The sequence below is a fragment of the Mixophyes fleayi genome, chromosome 2 (genome assembly GCF_038048845.1).
Source record: "Mixophyes fleayi isolate aMixFle1 chromosome 2, aMixFle1.hap1, whole genome shotgun sequence".
NCBI lineage: Eukaryota > Metazoa > Chordata > Amphibia > Anura > Limnodynastidae > Mixophyes > Mixophyes fleayi.
The window spans coordinates 274,511,185-274,524,859 of NC_134403.1; the positions used below are offsets into that span (position 1 = coordinate 274,511,185).

General features: G+C 37.2%; 1 protein-coding gene across 1 annotated transcript in view; it reads right to left on the minus strand.

Annotated features, from left to right (window-relative positions):
- INKA2 (inka box actin regulator 2) overlaps nt 1-12,479 on the minus strand; it is a 29,989-nt gene extending 17,510 nt beyond the window's left edge. The window contains exon 1 of the mRNA XM_075196243.1: nt 12,071-12,479. Within this exon, the coding sequence (XP_075052344.1) occupies nt 12,071-12,115 (45 nt within the window). The 5' untranslated portion in view covers nt 12,116-12,479. The remainder of the gene's footprint in view (nt 1-12,070) is intronic.
- Nucleotides 12,480-13,675: the final 1,196 nt, after the last annotated feature.

Below are 13,675 nucleotides of genomic sequence, written 5' to 3' on the forward strand. Positions count from 1 at the left end.
CACTATTTGCCTTACTTTCCTTAATGAATGAGGCCCATTGTGTCCAATGTTTTGGCATATTAGTAACAGTAAATCACATGACTGGCACTGGAGATGGCCCTGTAATACATAGCAATACACAATCTCTATAGCGAAAGAAAGATTTTGTTTTACATGTAAATGGGAGCCTGTTATTATTTGAACTCTGTGTAGTTCACAAATGGCTGGATGAGTCATATGATATGAGATATATATGTCACCAGATTGATGGCATATTAGGATGTAAGTCATTACTACTCTAATTAAATGTACGGATATATTGTCTACTGCGATCTTTAAGGAAATGAAATGTTTTAGACTGCAAAAACAAATCTTTTTTTCCACCACTTTCTCTAAATAATAAGATGTTTATAATGAGGGAGGATATATAAATATGTATAACATGTATAAAAGACCACCATATTTACATTGCTGTAAAAGTATTCTATTTGTAACTTATACCCCATTCATACTGCACCAAAAACCCGGGTTTTTGCAGAGGCACGCTGAAAAACCCGGGTCTTGGTGCAGTATGAATAGTCCAACCACAAAATCCCGGGTCTAAAATACCAAGACTTGCGAGGGGTAATTCCCGTGTTGGACCCCGCTCGCCTGCAGTATGAATGGTGCAACCCGTGTAATTCCCGGGTCTCACCATTCATACTGTAAAAAAAAAATTGGGAAGTAAAAAAAAAAGTAAAAAAAAATTATTTTAATTACTAAAAAATACAAAACAAATGTTTACTTAACTTATTTTCAGCCAGCGGTGTCTCCGGTGCGTTGCCGGCTGTCAGGGGGACCTCTGGGTACTAAAATGACGTCATTTCTAATGGACTAGAAATGACGTCATTTTAGTACCCAGAGGTCCCCCTGACAGCCGGCAACGCACCGGAGACACCGCTGGCTGAAAATAAGTTAAGTAAACATTTGTTTTGTATTTTTTAGTACTTCAAATCTTTTTTTCCACTTTTTTTTCCCTAAAACCCGGGTCGGGCAGGTGCAGTATGAACCCGCCCGACCCGGATTCTTCTTATCTATACTGCCCTGTGCCCCGGCAATATCCCGGGTTAACAACCCCGGATATTGCCGGGGCGGCAGTATGAAAGTGGTATAACTTAATTTGTTTATAATTTGCTTTAAAGTAAGGGATATAAGTGTCCTCTCATTTACAATCTTATATGAGATACATTTTATTAGTTTCAAGCCATTCTGTGAATCGCTAGTTACAATCAACAGTTGTATATATAATTGATAAGTACTCTATCTATAGAAAGGTGTGAAGGAATGAATGAACATTTATCCCTCTGAAGAAGTGCAACAATAGCATCGAAACGTGTAAGGTTTTCTCACTGTGGTGTTTAATTGTGGAGCACAGAGGCCCAACATCAGTATTTGGTATTTTCTATGTGAAATTTGCACCCTGTACTTCTGATGATTCACACTTCATAGAATTAAGGTCTTAATTGGTGATGACATTTCTTCACTCTGCAAGTATACACTTTGCTAAAAATTTTCATTTGTTCATTTGTACATGATTGTTAAATGCATTTTAACAATCATGTACAGAAGAATATTTGCTCCTTAGGAACTGCCTTTTTATGAAAATTAACATCAGTTTATGGGACTGTATCTTCATCATAATTGACTTTTGATAAAAAATTACTGTCAAATGACTATTTCATATTAAGCTAAAAACAACTGCCGTGAAGTTTTGCATTCTAAAATTGTTTTCATTATTATATTATACTGTACACTTTTTCATTATCGTGAATGTTGTAACTAATTTTTACCATATATTGTGTTTTAGCTTGCTAGAATAGAATAATATTTGTTTTTTTATGTTTACTATGGTGTGTCATAGAATGAGCTGTTGAAGATGTTTTTCTTTTTAAGGATGTTGCTGGTTTTGATTATTTGACTACACACCCCTGACGACAAAGCAATGTCTTTCCTGGCTTTGTTTTCTTACATAACCAACAATATACATTTATAAACAAGCAGATTACCCTATATAGGTCACGTCACGTTGGTCGTGCCACATACCCTGGGGGCAAGCCCAGTGCTTCTGAAGCACTGGCCACCCTCCAACCCCTTTTCCCTCCCCTAAAAAGACCACTTCAATACTGCATGCACCTGCCACAGATACATACTTCATTCAAAGGGCACTCATCATCTCCCAACTGTCTTGAAATTTGAACACAATCCCTAAAATATGGAACAAAGGGACAGGCCTAATTAAACTTCACATTATTGACTGTTTCCACTCATATATCAGTAGGGTAAGGCTGTTCATAGGACTTGCCAGAATTTCATTCTGACATAAGTATAGGATATTTTAGCTATTGTTTCCTATCCGGCCAGAAGTGACTGACCAGTCAGGTCCAGATGTCTCCTTCTTTAGTTTATTCTCTGTGTGTGAACAGATGTGAATAAACCAGATGTGTTAGCCGGAAGCTGTAAACCAGTCTAGGACAGGAAGTACATGGGATAGACCAGCTGCAGCTGATAGCACCAAACACTGTCTGTGCATAGGATGAAATCACCCCTCAACTATATTAACACTTTCCCAGCCAGTCATCTGCAATGTACGCTTAACATGAATCTACCGGACAGTAATTAGTATCTTTTGTATGAAATACCCAGTGTGATTTTGAAAAGCATTAGGCCTTTACTAGTTTTCACCTTCATATTTCATTTATTTTATTATTATTTATTTTTACTGTTTCTTTATTTCTTCTGATGTCACTTTTAATTCATGTTTATACAAATGTTAGTAGATGAGACCTGATTCGATACTATACTAGAATGTATTTTTAGATTCCTGTAGCCTAACCGTTGATGCCGATTACTAAAGTATTGATCTATTCAATATAAATAACTGTGCCCTAAAATGAAAAGCTTAGGTACACTACAACTGAAAGCAACAACATATACATCACAGGCCCACATGACATAAAATATTTTTACAGGGAACTTCTTTACTGTACATGTTGTTATCTAAGGACCACATACCCTGCAAACGAAAATATGATACATGGTAAACAAGCATCTCTCTATATGCAGATTTAGAAAATAATACCTCCCATATTGGAGCTATTTTGTTTTGCCTAAATAAATAATTTTTCTCATGATACAGAGGGATAACTCCACACAATGACCATCTCTGCAAAAATCCCAGATGCAGTAGAATAGTCTCCATCTTATATTACTATATACCTTATATTTACTATAAATATTTGAATTTCCCTCTTATGTGTAAATGGAAAACAGGTTGGACTCTACCCTGTCCACAGAGCAACGGCCACGAATCCTAGAGAACATTGCAAAATCATCTATTAATATATTACAGACAAAGAAAACTCATATAAAGTATTTATGCACTGGTGAATAACATGAGAAAAAAGTCCACTGTAACAGGGGAATACCGAGAATAGGGAAGCACTTTTCATATTTGGTGGTCATGTAAACACTTTAAAAATCTCTGCAATGAAGAGGAAATAATCATAATTAAAATTTGAGAGATCAGTATACAGTCAGGTCCATAAATATTGGGACATCAACACAATTCTCATATTTTGGCCTCTATACACCACCACAATGGATTTGAAATGAAACAAACAAGATGTGCTTTAACTGCAGACTTTCAGCTTTAATTTGAGGGTATTTACTTCCAAATCAGGTGAACGGTGTAGGAATTACAACGGTTTCTATATATGTCTCCCACTTTTCAAGGGACCAAAAGTAATGGGACAATCGACTCCAAAGCTATTTCATGGACATGTGTGGGCTATTCCCTCATTATTTCATCATCAATTAAGCAGGTAAAAGGTCTGGAGTTGATTCTAGGTGTGACATTTGCATTTGGAATCTGTTGCTGTCGACTCTCAATATGAGATCCAAAGAGCTTTCACTATCAGTGAAGCAAGCCATCATTAGGCTGAAAAATCAAAACAAACCCATCAGAGAGATAGCAAAAACATTAGGTGTGGCCAAATCAACTGTTTGGAACATTCTTAAAAAGAAAGAACGCACCGGAGAGCTCAGCAACACCAAAAGACCCAGAAGACCACGGAAAACAACTGTGGTGGATGACAGAATTTTTTTTTCCCTGGTGAAGAAAAACCCCTTCACACCAGTTGGCCAAATCAAGAACACTCTCCAGGAGGTAGGTGTATATGCGTCAAAGTCAACAATCCAGAGAAGACTTCACAAGAGTGAATATAGAGGGTTCACCACAAGATGTAAGCCATTTGTGAGCCACAAAAACAGGTAGACCAGATTAGAGTTTGGCAAACAACATCTAAAAAAGCCATTACAGTTCTGGAACAACATCCTATGGACAGATGAGACAAAGATCAACTTGTACCAGAGTGATGGGAAGAGAAGAGTATGGAGAAGAAAAGGAACTGCTCATGATCCAAAACATACCACCTCATCAGTAAAGCATGGTGGTGGTAGTGTCATGGCGTGGGCATGTATGGCTGCCAATGGAACTGGTTCTCTTGTATTTATTTATGATGTGACTGCTGACAAAAGCAGCAGGATGAATTTTGAAGTGTTTTGGGCAATATTATCTGCTCATATTCAGTCAAATGCTTCAGAGCTCACTGGACGGCGCTTCACAGTGCAGATGGACAATGACCCGAAGCATACTGCAAAAGCAACCAAAGAGTTTTTTAAGGCTAACAAGTGGAATGTTATGCAATGGCCAAGTCAATCACCTGACCTGAATCCGATTGAGCATGCATTTCACTTGATGAAGACAAAACTGAAGGAAAAATGTCCCAAAAACAAGCAGGAACTGAAGACATTTGCAGTAGAGGCCTGGCAGAGCATCACCAGGGATGAAACCCAGTGTCTGGTGATGTCTATGCGTTCCAGACTTCAGGCTGTAATTGACTGCAAAGGATTTGCAACAAAGTATTAAAAAGTGAAAGTTTGATGTAGGATTGTTTAGTTTGTCCCATTACTTTTGGTCCCTTAAATAGTGGGAGGCAAATATAGAAACCGTTGTAGTTCCTACACCGTTCACCTGATTTGGATGTAAATACCCTCAAATTAAAGCTGAAAGTCTGCAGTTAAAGCACATCTTGTTTCATTTCAGATCCATCGTGGTGGTGTATAGAGCCCAAAATATAAGAATTGTGTTGATGTCCCAATATTTATGGACCTGACTTGATCCATAGTTGTTCTTACTGCATAGAAACACAAATGGAATGGAATTAATTTCTCAAATCTGTCTAGAGACATAAGATACTGTATGCCCAATAAATGGAAAATATGGTAGATGGCCTCAATGGAGGAAATCAAAAAATCTTTGGGGTAGATTGAATTAGTGCCCACGCATTATTACCATTATTACTGTAATCTCTCTGCGGATTTTTGCTTGCGGCTCACAGAGCTGCGAGCAAAAATCAGCAGAGAAATTACCATAGTAATGGTAACAGCGCGCTGGCCACGTTGTTCTAAAGAACAATACGGCTAATTGAATATACCCCCATTGTCTCATGATTTTTCACTGTATCTCAAAAATCAAATACAAGAGAGGTCATCCCAGTCAAGGGGAGGTCATGGGGTACATCTTCTAACCCTTACTTTAATTATCTATATTTTCCTTGTCTCACCATTTTCAATTATTTATATAAACAAGATTAATCAGTTTATTAAATTAACTCCAAATAATAGCTCTACCAAGAAAACAAATAACAAATTACAAATTTTCATGTATTCATCTGGTAACTATTGTTTTCTGATCCAAATATTTTAGTCATGTTCAGAAAACAATGTTATAACAGGTATTATTTTATTGTTGCACATTAATACTTTTATACAGTGTTATTTCATATTTCTGGCATAATAAAAACCTTTATTTAAAAAATAGGATACATGGCTCCAAGCAAGTGCATCTAAAACAGTTACTGAGGAACTGTAATATAATAATAGCTGTGTGTAAATAATCTGTACTATGCTTGGGCGGGTAAGTGCCTAATGGGCATCTTTAAGAAATGGATTCCCTTTACGTGCCACCCAGCAAGTATCCTTTTTCAGTATTCACAGTCTAGCAATAACAGGTTAAGTTACTTTTCTATATTTTGCTGCAATGTTCTCGTTTCTAGGTCAATGTGGAAGACAAATCCTAGTATCCAAGATTTAAAAGCTTCTATGGCTATGCAAACTGCAATGTATTATTCAAGGCGAAGAAGCTGAATTACCACTTAATTCAATGGACTTAAAAAAAATAAAGAATTGAAGATAAATAATGAAATGAAAAAAATTAAAGATGAAATTAATTTCTCTTTAAATACATCATAGAAACAAAAGCAGAATAACCCATAAATGCTGCCTGTTCAGCTGTCCATGAACATGTGAGAAGGCCCCATAAGCAACACGGTGGCTTCGTGGTTAGCACTTCTGCCTCACAGCACTGGGTTCATGAGTTTGATTCCCGTCCTTGGCCTTATCTGTGTGGAGTTTGCATGTTCTCCCCGTCTTTGCGTGGGTTTCCTCCCGGTGCTCCGGTTTCCTCCCACACTCCAAAAACATACTAATAGCTTAATTGGCTGTTATCAAAATTGACCCTAGTGTGTGTCTCTGTGTGTGTGTTAGGGAATTTAGACTGTAATCTCCAATGGGTCAGGGACTGATGTGAGTGAGTTCTCCGTACAGCGCTGCGGAATTAGTGGCGCTATATAAATAAATGATGATGATGATAATTTCTGCACAGCATCCTTTCCCTATAACTTGCTTGCTCCAACTTAAGGATGAAACTATAAGCAGGATTTATTATGAGAAAAACTAAGGGTATATTTACTAAATGGTGGGTTTACAAAAAGTGGAGATGTTGCCAATAGCAACCAATCAGATTTTAGCTGTCATTTTGTAGACTGTGTAAATAAATAATAGCTAGAATCTGATTGGTTGCTATAGGCAACATTTCCACTTTTTCAAACCGTCGTTTACTAAATATAACCCAGTTTGTGGATGATGCTTATGTAGGATTGATTCTATAGTTATCCATGGTCTAGATGTAACCTTCCAAGGATCTAAATACTGTGTACTCTGTGTCATCCTCTTTTGAACCACACTAGTCTCTATTGTATAACATTTATTTATCAGAGCACTGTGCTTGATATTCTGGATTTGGGTCCAAGACCATGATGGTAACACCTTGCAACACCCCTGTCCCAATAACAATCTGTTACACTGGGGGGAAAAAAACAATCCACACTTTGGATTCCACTTTTTATAGATAGAATTTATGAACATTAAATGTTTCCTTATAAAGAAAAAAACAATAATTCTGATGTAAAATATCTAAGAATTTTAAAAGACCTAAATGTGCATAAACAACTTATCAGACCAGCCTTGATTTTCTTTTCATTCAGTCCATCAGGAAAAGGATATGGAATAGATGTAACAGTCATTTTTTGGCACAAGTGATGAGGCTGGATGTAACTCTTCCCCAGTAAAATATATTTATGTAAATTACCACATTCAGAGGTGGTTAATTAAGCCCTTCAGACCCTATGCAAATCCAGCGCACATCTCCACTGCTGTGACTCTGCAGGGCATGTCAGAGCGTGTTCATCATCCCAGTTCTGTGTAAATGTGCAACAAAGGATACAGAGCTTGTAATATATTCAAGGCATCTTATCTACAAGTTTAGCTAAATTTGTAATGCACAGATTCAGCTTCTTCATGTAATATTTCTTTTCTGTAATAAAATCCTTGTTACAGCAAACTTTTCTCCGGACCCATAACACCATGAATATTTTAGCCTAATATCTGAATACCAAGTACAATAATATATACATTAATGTACCCAAACTAACATATAGGAATATTATATGACATTAATGAATTATTTTAATTTATAACTGCAGGTCGAGTCTATTTTTAATGATTGTGGAACTCTGAGATATTTAAGATCCTTATAGATGCTATAAAATATGTCATTGTTCCTAATACTGAAGTTATAGCCTCACTAAGGGTTAATAATAAATAATAGCGCCACTAAGCACAATTTAAACAAATATGATTTTCAAGTTTTTATACAAACAATAAAGTAGTTGCTCACTTTTGGACAAACACATACTACTGATTTAGGGCAGGAGATATGCAGTGTATGCGATAAGTAATTGGATGGCCTCCTGTAAAATAAGATATTGCCCCCCCCATAGTTTGTAAGCTTGCGAGCAGGACCTTCTTACCTCTCTGTCTGCATTACCCAGTATTGTTTTATTACTGTGTTTGTTCCCAACTGTAAAGTGCTATGGAATTTGTGCTGTTGTCTAAATAAATGTGGATTATGATGATGACATTGTATGCACTACACACCTCCAACCTGGGCAGTTTGGATATTCTGCTCAGTTATTTTCACTGCACTGATAGCTATCAGTCATGTTGTGGTGATTTAGTTCAGGTAATGTTGTTATTCTGAGGGCAAGGGGCTATATAAGAAATCCTTTAAGTCAGATATTTTTTTATATGCTTAGCATTGTCATCCTGTTTAATGCGACTTATATATAAGTAAGACATCAAAACAGAGGTGCATTGTGGCAGGGACGGCCCATGGAGTTATTAAATAAGTACTCCCAGGTAACATTACAGTAAACTAGCATACTCCTTTCCATTAGTTGAGCCCATGGAACAGAATAGTGTTCCAAAAAAGTGTTTTTTCCACAATTCACTGTCTAGGACAGGCCTGTCCAACCTGCGGCCCTCCAGATGTTGTGAAACTGCAAGTCCCAGGATGCCCTTCCAGCTATCAACTGGTTGTCTACCGGCAAAGCATGCTGGGGCTTGTAGTTTCACAACAAATGGAGGGTCGCAGGTTGCATAGGTCTGGTCTAGGAGGTGTCACAGCATGGACCAATAAGAAACTAGAAAGAACTTGTGGCTTCTATTGGTTCCAGGGGTCACATCCCCCTGTGGCAGACATATTTGTCTGATTAACTAGGGGAATATGCTGTTGGCTGTAGCTGAGGAACCTTTTGAAAGGATGAGGGTTGTTTTAAGGTACTGTTGGGCCCAGGACAAAGATATTATTGGCGACACACCTAACTTATATACCCAATTTCTTCTTTGCTATCTACTGTTCAATACTTACTTGATCCTTTTTCAAACCACAAATGCTACAGACATATCTTACTGTATATTTACAATCTAATATTTAAAAAATAAACCCAAACATAAATTTTGTAAACCCTCCTTTTAGTTTTATTTTTTACATAAAAATAAAAAAGCTGCATTCCAAATTTGCTCTTACCCATATTCTAGACCAGAGAAAAGCATCCTGTACATCTCCCACCAGGATCCAGCTGTTGACGCTTTTGTAGTTGTAAAACAGCAATAGGGCAACAGGTTGTATTAGATTGATCTACTTTAATAATTTCTCCCCCATCAAGTTTTATTACAAATGCTCTACTCACAGGTCTTGACATAAGGTATCTCTCTAGAAATTGGTCCTGAATGGACAGCTTCCTTGTGAGCCTCAATCACATGAATACCAGAAGAAGGAACATACAATAACTTCTTACTGGAGAAGCTCAGCGCATGAACTGTCAACTAACAGATGAGACAAGTGATACAGTACATGACCATTTCAACATGAAACTGGTCTATTCGGTGCAATGTAAACTGCAGGAGCCACTGGCTCACAAGAAGTGATGCATAGTTGTTAGTAACAGGAGCAAATGCCCTGATAAGCTAATCTGCCCCAGCATTACAGGTTACTTTTGATCTTATTTTTATTCATCTTAATATTGAATTCCTTAGTATGAAACCTTCGTCTTGAGTTTACCAGGGAAGTCAAGATTCTAATCATTATAAATCTAACATAGAATTCTTTATTTCTTCGAATAGAATAGGTTCTTATAGCAATTTTTTATGTATTTGTCATGCAAAAGGAGTTGTTTTTATGGACCATCTGCTCCAAGAGCCCTATTCATGAGACCATATGGAAGTTATCAGGGGAGGGCTGGCAAATTTTAGCCTAGTGGGCAAGACTCGACTCAACAGCCTATTAGGAACATTTTAAAAGAAAAAAAAATGCACGTGGCCCAGTGACCCAGTACAAGATAGTCCCTGGAAGTTAGCCCCACTTTAAAAGTCCAGTAAGAAGTGCATTTACCATGTGATGGTGTTTTAAATAATCTTGAATGTAAACTGTCAATGTAGCTAAGTTTTCAGGGAGTCTACTAAGATTAGGCTACTCCACCCCTGCAAAAGAAATTTAGAGAAAAGTGTCTGACTAATCAATAACATTTCACTTATTCTTCTTGCAAAAGTAAAAAGTAATTCCTTACACCAGAATCTCTACAAATATACAGCTGAACATTGCTTTTCTCTCTATTATTCCCATGAAAATAACAACATAAAACAAACTATCTTTCAATAATGAACTTATTTAGCAAGTGCATTAAAATGTGCACAATATGTCTAGTTTAATTGTGAACATAGTGTAGGAATGCTCTGCTGCAGCAGTTGTTGTGTTTCATCACAAAAGGCATGGAATGTTCTGTCAATGTGTGTTTAGTTTTCTCATTAGTATAGAGCTCTCTCATCCATCCCAAATCAGAACAGGTGCATGTCAGGATAAAAGTCTAAGTAGTCTAAACATAGCCACCTCAACCCCTTTCCCACAATCTTTGAATTGTTGTCTGTTATGCACTGTTAACTCTTGAAGTAAACTTTTTTTTATCTATATAGCATTTAGTTTACTGCTTATATTGTTTTTTTGTTTACTTTTTACGTGTATCCAACACATTCCTTCACTAGTTCATTATCCTCTTACAGGGTTACTAATTTTTTCATGCATTTTGTCAAAGTCACTTTCTAAGGGAAAGTTTTTTTCTTTTACAAATAAAACAGCTTCACGCTATAAACATTACCATAACTTTTAGCCGGCTTTGGTTATTAGCACAACTTTTATCCGGCTTCATTTTAGTTTTATTGCGCTTGACAAACACACAATTTTAGACAGACTGCAAGGAAAGCTAGAATCTGATATTATTTTTTTTTACATATTAATATTACTATAATGGCCATATACTAAGAAAATATATCATTGTAAAACGGGACAAGGTATACTGTGTAAGGAATTATGTCATAAAAGATGAATTCATTTACATAATCCTAAACTTTTGTTTGCACAATGTTAATTATTTCCACAAAATAATTACTTTGACATTGTTATTACAGCTACATTTAGTAATTTTGTCCCAATTGTATACAGGGTGAATGGATCCAGGGTTAAGTTTTAAAATTTACACTATGCCAACTCAATGGAGTTTATTTTGCTACCATAAAATTGGTGATAGATTATATGATTTACAAACTAAGAAGTTTTTTATGAAGGCTCTATTTCTGTACCTCAGTACTTTACTTTGCATTTACTTTCACCATATATCAATGTTCCTCAATTACAGTATTCCATAATTTAACTATGTAAAGCATTATATCCTGTCATTCTTTCAAGACTTTTGTTAGGACATAGACCACTTATGTTGAGATTCAACCTTTCCATTGGTGAATATAACCATAATCCTTTGCTGCATAATATGCTAATCATTCTTATGCATGTCTTACACATTTGTTATCCTTTGTGTTGTGCATCAGTTGATGATTGAATTATATAATAGTTCAGAGACCATTTTTTTAGTCATAAAAATTACTTGATAATTGCTTGTAAATTACTAGTCAGCAACCACAAAACACCTGTTTTGCTAACATAGACTGCTCATTGTAGCCTGTCCCCTTGTGCTAAGTATTGTGAGGAACAATATGTAGGTTTGTGAATATTTTCAGTCCATTAAAAAACTTGAAACTTTATTTGATTTATGTAGTTCTTCCTTGTTATACTGACTGCTTGTACTGCTGGTCTACAAAAGTTTATTTAAACATATGTCATCCTCTTTATAATGTCCATTATTCTAACCATATAAATAGGATTTGCTGTGAGATAGATATTTTTATAAACAGACATTAGTTTATGTATTTGTGTTATATATATTTATATATCATATGTTTAGATAAACAACTGATTTCTTACCAGCTCCTGCTTCAGCCTGCGAATGTACTGGTCCATACTCTTCATTAGTGTGATTAACAGAGGGAGTCCATTTGTCAGTCTTTGAGGAACCTCGGCATCCCTTTTCTGTCACTCAGTACTCCAGCATATTGTCAGATCAACCAGTCTGGTTCCAGCTTAGATCGTTTCAGTAGTCATTACCAGTCTAATGTTATTTACAGGAAGTCTTATAATGATGTAGGATGTGTTAGAAATCAATGAAGGTCCATTTAATGCACCAGGATTGTGACCCCTGATCCTGCTTCTGAGTTCCTCTGCTTATTTTAATTGTGCTAGCTCTGCCTGTAAGATTCACAGCTCCCGTGGTAGCTCTAAAGCACAGAATAGTGTAGTTAACATGCTGCTTTCTAAACATGCTCTCTTTGCCAGAGCTGTGAGAAATGTACAGGGATAGCTGCTGCTCTCAACAGCCAATGGCAGCCCATCCCTACTGATGAGTAGACAAGCCTTACTGATGTCTATAGAGACCTACTGATTATTTACACAAAGCCCACAAGAGGGAGTTGCTACAGCAGGTTTTACTCTTCTATATAAAGGATACAATTCATTTCTTGTGAATGCTTCCGGAAGTTTTGTAGGCACTGACAAACATACAATGTGCCAAACAAAATACATAACTATACAACCTGCATTAATGTAAATGTATTCATTAGAAACATTTTAAACAAACACAACTTAGATATTTACACAGTAGTTACACATCTTAGGCCTGATTAATTAAGGGAGAAATACTGAATGTAATTTGGATTTTAAAAAACACACATGTAAATCGGGAATACGCTCGTCCAAATTCAACAAGGAGTCGCCGTATCCTTCTTGCTGTCACATGGGATGTGCACCATGTGTCCCATGTGTGAAGACTACAGAGCGCACAGCGTGGATGGAACCAGGTAAGTGCATACTTGCTTACTTTCAGTAGGCGATGTCTGGGAGAGGGGCGTGACTAATGGGCAGGCCACGAGTAAAATTGCGTTTTTCCGCGCGGTGGGGCGGGGGTGAAAATGCTGCGATTCTCGGTGAATCGCGTAATTTTAACAACCTAATTTCGGAATGCGGGAGAAATGCCAACTTTCGCGGGAGTCCTGGAGACTGACCCGAATTTTGGGAAGCTCCCGGACTTTCCGGGAGAGTTGGCAAGTATGGGTAAGTGTGGGGTGGTACATTGTTTGTGTGGTAGTATAGTGTGTATCAGTATAGTGTGTGTGTGTGGCAGTACTTTGTGAGGGGGTCAGCATATTGTGTGTGTGTGAGTCATTATAGTGTGTGTATGGCAGTACTTTGTGAGGGGGCCAGCATATTGTGTGTGTGTCAGTACTTTGTGAGAGGGCCAGCATATTGTGTGTGTGTGTGTGTGTGGTGTGTCAGTATAGTGTGTGTGTGGCAGTACTTTGTGAAGGGGCCAGCATATCGTGTGTGTGTCAGTACAGTGTGTGTCAGTATAGTGTGCATCAGTATAGTGTGTGTGGCAGTACTTTGTGAGGGGGCCAGCATATTGTGTGTGGGTCAGTACTTTGTGAGGGGGCCAGCATATTGTGTGTGTGTGTGTGGGTCAGTACTTTGTGAGGT